The 7,280-nt window shown below is 34.1% G+C and overlaps 1 protein-coding gene across 1 annotated transcript; it reads right to left on the bottom strand.

Moving 5' to 3' along the window:
- Positions 1-258: 258 nt before the first annotated feature.
- On the bottom strand, positions 259-3,322 carry LOC142541036 (uncharacterized). Its single transcript, XM_075647572.1, has 3 exons — positions 2,224-3,322; positions 1,139-1,324; positions 259-848 (listed from the first exon to the last, which is right to left on the bottom strand). Exons 1-3 carry the CDS (start codon positions 2,716-2,718, stop codon positions 570-572), a joined length of 960 nt encoding a protein of 319 aa, XP_075503687.1. The 5' UTR covers positions 2,719-3,322; the 3' UTR covers positions 259-569.
- Between the last annotated feature and the right edge of the window lie 3,958 nt (positions 3,323-7,280).

Genomic DNA, 7,280 nt, shown 5'->3' with positions numbered 1-7,280 from the left:
ATTTAAAGGCAAAGTGAAAACTTTATTTAATACTAGCATAACCGAGATCACATGTGTCTAAAATAATAAAATATATTTAGTATTATATGTTATATATAGATAACATATTTTTATTTTTCAATAATTAATTTAGTTATGATTTTTTTAAAAAAATATTATTATTAAATATTTGACTTAATTTATATATATTTTTTTGAAGTAATAAATTTAAAAATTATTTTTCCTATTTATAATTTTTAGTTGACAAAAATATAAATATAAAATTAATTTATGTATCAATATAATATAGACAATTTTGGGAAAAAAATTGATCTCCTAATGGACTCAACTATATTGGACATATTAAAACTCAAAAATTGCGATAAATTCTCACACTAAACACCATTACATGTTTATAAAATAATTTAAAAAAAAATCCTTCCATAGATATTTAACAAAACCCACACTTTTTTCACAGCTCCCACTTTTATCATCACCATCATTCATGATTGGGAAATTCCTCTAGGAAAAGAACTCTTCAAGAACATGACCAGCAGCTAAAAATTTCAGTTCACCAAATGGACCCAGATTTATCTGTAAGTGCAACTATCCTTCTTGAACTTGATATCTCTATTGCTAGTCGAATCAAGAACCAAAGGGCAAGAAATCCTTCTAAGATGTTTGGTCCTCACCAGTTTCCCCACCACGTCCCCCCTTGATCGGATTTCAAACTCCAACGTCAAAGGAACCTTGAATGCATTGTTAGAAATTACAAGAGTTGATCCAGCTCCGTATAACGGGACCTTGGTTCCTTCTATATGCACCATCATCGTTCGATGACTCTTCCGAGGTTGAAAATATTTCTTCAGCTGCAACAGAAACCAACAAAAGAAGAATATAAGTTATGGCAAATGTTTTCGTCGCATGATGGCATTGTTTGATAGGCTCGATTGACACATGACAATCATTTGCTGTTTTTTCCAACTGTCACTATGTGATAGGTCTAACATTTTTTATTGGCTTCTTCTGTGCTTCAGTCTGAAGCTTCATGACCCAAGCACAAATGACTCAATACTCTAGAGGCCAAGCTTCTATTTAGTACTAAATAGAGTAACCTAGAATCTAATAACTTTAATGCTTATTTTGTAATCACAAATACCTGTCCTGTGGCAACAACAACGTCGGTGTAGATGAGATTTACTGGTGTGGCACTAACATGAATGCCATAGAATGTAGCAGGGTTGTATATGCTTATCCTCAATGATCCATTCAAGTTCAGCATATTAGTAGGAACTCCGGTGAAGTCTGCACCAGATCCTATGTACAGGTTATTGACCGACAAGCTCTGCACAAAACATTATAATGTCAAGAATTTGTGAAAAACTTATCAGCCAGAGTAATTTTCACACAGCTCGTAATGCCAGTAACCTCTACCATCAAATAACATAACACATCCATTTTCACAAAATTGAGCCAATCCTATCACATCTGTCGAATGATAAGACAAATAGTCAAGTAAGGTGCGAACAACGTACATGTTCCATTTTCATTGTTTTAAAGTTCTGCTGTGTAGGGGTTCTGGCACAATGCATAAATCTGCAGTCGCTCAAAAGTATTCAAAATTTTAACCATTTTCCCAGTCCTAAGGTATATTACAAACAAATTAAGCTATTCAAAAGTTTGTGTTTCCGAGTAACGGATTCCAGAAATTATATCCTGCTGTGACATAACTCTGTGCTGCTTTGTTTCACTAGAAGCACTGCATACACTGTTGAATGATAAATTCTCCTATTTATGTGCATTGTAGAACTTGAGTGCTAAGCAGCAGGTGAGGCACATGCCTCACTAAAGTAAGGCATCCTGAAAGAATGATACAATGAATCTAAATATTTTAAGAACACTTCAGCACTTGTCTATCAAAACATTGTAGTACTTACAAACTATTGCACGACAATAAAGCAAAAATCCATTAGCCTTGAAATGAAATCAAATCACTGTAATCTTGCATTTTACATTGGATCCATCTTCGCTAAATTTAAGGAACACAAAGTTATCACTTGAGCCTTGAAAGCGAAGGTTTGTGCTTCATTATAAATGCGTGCTTTATTGGAGGACTGAGCCCCTGCTCGCGTTTAGCACTAGCTAAACCTTAAGCCAAGATGTAACCTTGTGGGATTTTAAGAACTATGATAATCATACTAAATAAACAACAGAAAACAATAGGATCAAAGCAAATAATGTTACCCGAACGACCACTTCAGCCTTGTAAGACCTGCCTGCACCCCAAATTATCAAACAAAACACACTAAACAACACAATAAACCCCAGAAAAGCCATCAAAGCCTGGCAACAGCGCATATAAGTCTTATCATTGAGCTCATCATAATTCCCCTCTTCCATAATCACATTGCATTCTGGCCAACCCTTATCATTCATCCTCTTACGGCCACTTTTACGCCCCGAGGACGACCTGAATATGCCGGAGAATCGGCTAGAAGATGAGTTCCGGGAGTGGCGGCCGACGGAAGGGTGTGAAGGCGACTCCATTGGGCTACGAAAATTTGGAGTTGCGTGCATTGATGATGACTTGTCCCCATCTTGGGAATCTCTTGAAGGGCTCTGTACATAGTACGCCCTTTTCGGAGATCTTGATGGTGATGAAGGGGCTAAACTTGTTATATCAGATTCTGATTTCGTGTGAAGCATTTTGGTTTGCAAGATTTTCACAAAGAAAATCATATACCAGAGTCCTAAACAAGCTTACAAGAAACCTTTTTTTTTTTAGGGAATGGTCACAAAATACGCTTAAATTGACCAAAACATAAACTTTTTAGCATTAAACTATCACTAGGAGATGCAACTACTAGAATTGGAGTGGAACACCCGAAATTGAAACTGGCATCAATCGAAGAACAAGCCCTTTAAATTAAATAACATACTGATGAACTTAAACAAAAAATCCTAAACCAAAATGTTCAAACGCACAATTCGGCCATCTTTACGTGAATTGTGCAAAACCCATAAAAAAAATACAAAGAATTGACCATTAGAACATAATTCAAAGTGATAGAACTAGAGAATCAAGAACATAAAGAAAACCCTCGAAGGACAGGGCCCCAAAACAAATAATTGAGCTGAGCTGTCAACTGTTTGTGGCGGGTATATTGTGCATGACATGAAAAAAGAAAGGCTTAGTAATGTGGTAATGATGGCATCTACAAGCGAAAGAGAAAAGATAGTCACAATTGACACCTGTGATTTTTTTTTTAACGACAATGAAAAACCGAACCTGATTCCAGGCCTCTGCGTTATCGGTTTGTAAAGTGTCGGCAGCACTGTTCCTTGTTCACTGTCCCAAGTGGGAGGTGGTTGGTTGTGGAAGTTAGGTATCTTTTTTCCCCGGTGATTCATTATGAATTTATAGATTTTTAATTTCTTTGGAAATTTTCTGGAAATTTAAAAATATGATTTCTGTTGAAAAATATAAGTTGTAATATTTGAATGTTGAAAATAAAAATGTTGAATTTTGAAATAAAAATTGTAAATATTTAAAATTAGTGTGTTATGATGTATATAATTATGTATTTATTTTTGGATTATTTCCAAAGAAATTCTATAAATAGGTCTTTCAATGTGTGAAGAAAATCACAATAGAATAGAGATAAAAATTTTATAAAGTGTGTAGTTTGATAATTTTGAGAGTTTGAGATTTTTACTTTTTACCGTTAATTTTTATTTTTAACACGTTATCAGCATGATACTCGAAGTTTCGGTTCTCCGTATTTTTTCAAACTCCAAAACACAAGAAAAATGTATCAATATTCAAAAGTAGATGTATTTAGTTTACTATTTATTTATTTTTATTGTGTATATATTTAACATATAATATCATGTTATTATATAAAAAGGAGTTTATGACACCTCATTATAATAACGTGATGTGATTATATTATTATATTGCTTATATAATTTTATTGTGTTACTATTTATTTATTGTATATATATTTGAATAATATCATGTTATTATATAAAAGGAGTCTATGACACCTCAATTTAATAATTTGATATGATTATTTCACTGTTTATATATTTTTATTGTATTATATAATAGTTATATATATATTTGTATAATGTCACAATATTATATCAAAAGAAGTCCCTGACACCTAATTATAATATTGTGATATGATATACATAATTATTTAAACATTATTAACATTATATACATCATATTATTACCATAAAATTTACATATACATACATTTAATTTTTAAGAATTTGTAATGGTCATAAACGGCTAGTTTTTGACCTATAAATATGACTTTATAAACACATTCAATCACTCCAAACTTATTCTTCCTCCCTAAAAATTTTCTTCATAAAAAACTTCGAAGAAAAATAAGACGACTCTTTCAAGGTTATTTTGTATAATTATTTTTTGTTATTATACTCACTAGTCTTGTATTTATCGGAGAATATCTGCCTCGTATTTTTTTTTTATTTTTATGAATGCTTGTATTTGTAATTTATCCGTTACTTTTTATTGTCATATTAATAGAATTTAACTAATAAAATACATTGTTATTTTTATAGTACCCTATGTCAAACTTGGTAAAGCTCAAATTTGTTGCGCTCGACATTACAGGAAAAAATTATATGCGATGGACTCTCGATATAGAAATGCATATTGAGTCATTGGGTCTAAGCAAGACCATTAAAGAAAATGTTATATCTTTGATAGGATCGATTAACGTATCAAAAGTGTTTAGAAGGGGGGTTGAATAAACACTCACAGTTAAAACTGGTCTTTTCTAATTTTGAGTTCAGTTTGGTGACAAACTGATTCTCGGAATCTTGTTGGTCAATGACAATCAGTTAAACAAAAGTAGTTGCGGAAAATAACTGACTGAAAGATAGAATACGAAACTGAAATAAAGTAGGCAAGGTGTGTTTCTGGATGTTCGGAGAATTTAATTACTCCTACGTCACCCCTTCTATCTCAAGGATAGGATATCCACTAAAAGACTTTGATCAAATACAAGAATTGTACTGACCCACTTCAGTTTGGACTTAAAACTGCCAAAAACTGAAACTCTTAGTTTAACAGAATGTTCTCAGTGCGTAACTGATCTTAGCACTATCGAATTTCAACGATTATTACAACTTACTAGTGAGCTCAAATTGTAGTCTTAACTGCTACGAATATATCAAGTAAGAGTGAGCTAAGATTTTGACAGAGTGACAGCAAGCTTTTGAATAGTGTTGCTCCCCTTTTTTCCTTCAGCTGTTCTTCTGTCACATTTATAAGCTTCTTCTCTCCAACGGTAACTTGAGATGAATTTAAATCTTTGTATCCGTTGATTTCTACTTGATTATTCCTTGGACATTGTTTGCTTCATTTATTGTGATGCGGCGTCTTAATTGCTTTCGCCGAAATGCGTTTTTCTAAGTTGTATTGATTGAAGTGCGGCGTTGCAATCTTCATGTCTCTTGACGGTTGAATGTTTTTTCCCGAGACATGTTCAGTTGAAGGGTGCTTAGCATACGGCTGAATATATCAACTGATCAGTCATCTTTATTAGATCAGCTGATTTCAGTTGTTAAGTCCAGTTGCTGAGTTCAGTTTACTCGATCAGTTGGTTCGTATTTTCAGTTGGTTCATATTTTGTCAAACGCCGGAATTTAGTTTCCAACAATTTCCCCCTTTATGGTGTTTGACAAAACTAAGTAAATAATAACTGAACATCGGAGCTCATTGTAGATAAAATAAGAGATTGAATTTCTTGAACTGAAAGGGATCTTGATTTAATAACAGCTGAATCTAATAATCTGATTAACTGCTTCTGCTGTTTCTCAAGATGCTCTTTGATCTTTGATTTCTTCCCCCTTTTTGTCAAACAAATCCATCTTCTCGGATAATTTTCGAATGTCAGTGGAAAGAATTTTGACATCTGTGGAGATACTTGAGACAACAGTTTGTAAACAAGTCTGCAGCAATTCCATTTTATTAGAAACAGAAGTTTTCAATCGCTCAACTCGTTGACTGATTATATCCTGAGTTGTATAGAGACTTTGAGCTAGACCTCTGTTATTCTTCATCTCAAGTACAGTTCGGGTAAGAGAATCCATGTTTGCTTGAATGTCTTTCAGTTTTGCTGAATCAGATTCAATTGAAGAATCCAATTTGACAGTATGAGACAATTGTGTGGATTGAATTTTCTTGATTTCAGTAATCATCTGCTGCATATTGTGCTGCATATTCTGGAATTCTTCAAGAACAAGATCCATTTCTGTGGTTTGAAGAGGAGGTGACTGATTAGATGTTCTTGGTTCATGTGAGACTTGATCAAAGACCACCATGGTCCTATCAGATAATATCGTTTCAGAAACAGTCTGTGCTAGAATGTCTGTTGGAGCAATTTCTTCGTGAATTTGAGGTGGTGAAAGTGGATTTTGATCAACAGATAATGCTTGGTCAGTTTCCACTGGTGCCTCTTGTTGAGAGTTTACTGAACTTGGTTCTGGCTCCTTTGTTTTAATGAGCAATCGACTCACCACATTTTCAGCAACTGCTTGACCTGGAGATTTTTCTTGTTCATCAGTTTGAGTGACTTGTTCAGCAGAGATTTCTGGCTGAACTGGTGCTTCTTGTTGTTCTTGCATTGAATCTGGGACTGGCTCTTCAGCAGCAAATGGTTCAACTAGTTCTTCAGATGGTATCTGAACTTCTTGTTCTGGTTGTTCAGTTGAAGGAGCAACTGATTCAGAATGTATTTCTTCTAGCTGAGCTTCCAGAGCTACAGCCTGAATGATTTCATCAATGTTTGCAAATGATAGTTCAGTTTCAGAATACAGCTGATGTTCAACCTGAGAAGATTGAGGCATATCCTGAACTGGCTCTTCAACAGCCGGTTGTGGAGATGGCTCGTTCTGTTGGGATGAGGATGAATCTTTTTTTTGCATTTGAATTGGAGGATTTTTCAGGAAGAACCAATTCCTGATCCTGTTCCCAAAATCTGATTTCACCTTGTAGACCACTGAGATCTGTGTCCAGTTGGGTGATCACAGCTCTATCATTATCTGCAGTTGGACCTGTGGGATTGTAGTTGGATTTCAGCTTTGCAACCATTCTAGTCAGCTTTTTGACTCGAATTTGATCAAAGAAATATTTTTGCCTTTCCAATGCCTGGCCAATAGTAGCAGCTTTGACTATTTTCAGCACAATTGCTTCAAGTTTAATAAACTTTTTCAGTTGGGATTTGTGCTTCAACTCTTTGGCAAAAATCTCAGTCCTAAAACTT

This window comes from Primulina tabacum, chromosome 3 (assembly GCF_025594145.1).
Source record: "Primulina tabacum isolate GXHZ01 chromosome 3, ASM2559414v2, whole genome shotgun sequence".
NCBI classification, from domain to species: Eukaryota; Viridiplantae; Streptophyta; class Magnoliopsida; order Lamiales; family Gesneriaceae; genus Primulina; species Primulina tabacum.
Note: the sequence above shows the minus strand (reverse complement) of the source record. Positions and strands in the feature narration are given on the sequence as shown.

Bases quoted from the DNA above. Each gene is read 5' to 3' on its own strand.
- LOC142541036 (XM_075647572.1), bottom strand. From the start codon at position 2,718: ATGATTTTCTTTGTGAAAATCTTGCAAACCAAAATGCTTCACACGAAA. The intron at 1,325-2,223 runs GTAACATTATTT...TGTTTTGTGCAG, and splicing joins AGGCTGAAGTGGTCGTTCGG to AGCTTGTCGGTCAATAACCT. The intron at 849-1,138 runs GTATTTGTGATT...TTTCTGTTGCAG, and splicing joins TTGTTGTTGCCACAGGACAG to CTGAAGAAATATTTTCAACC.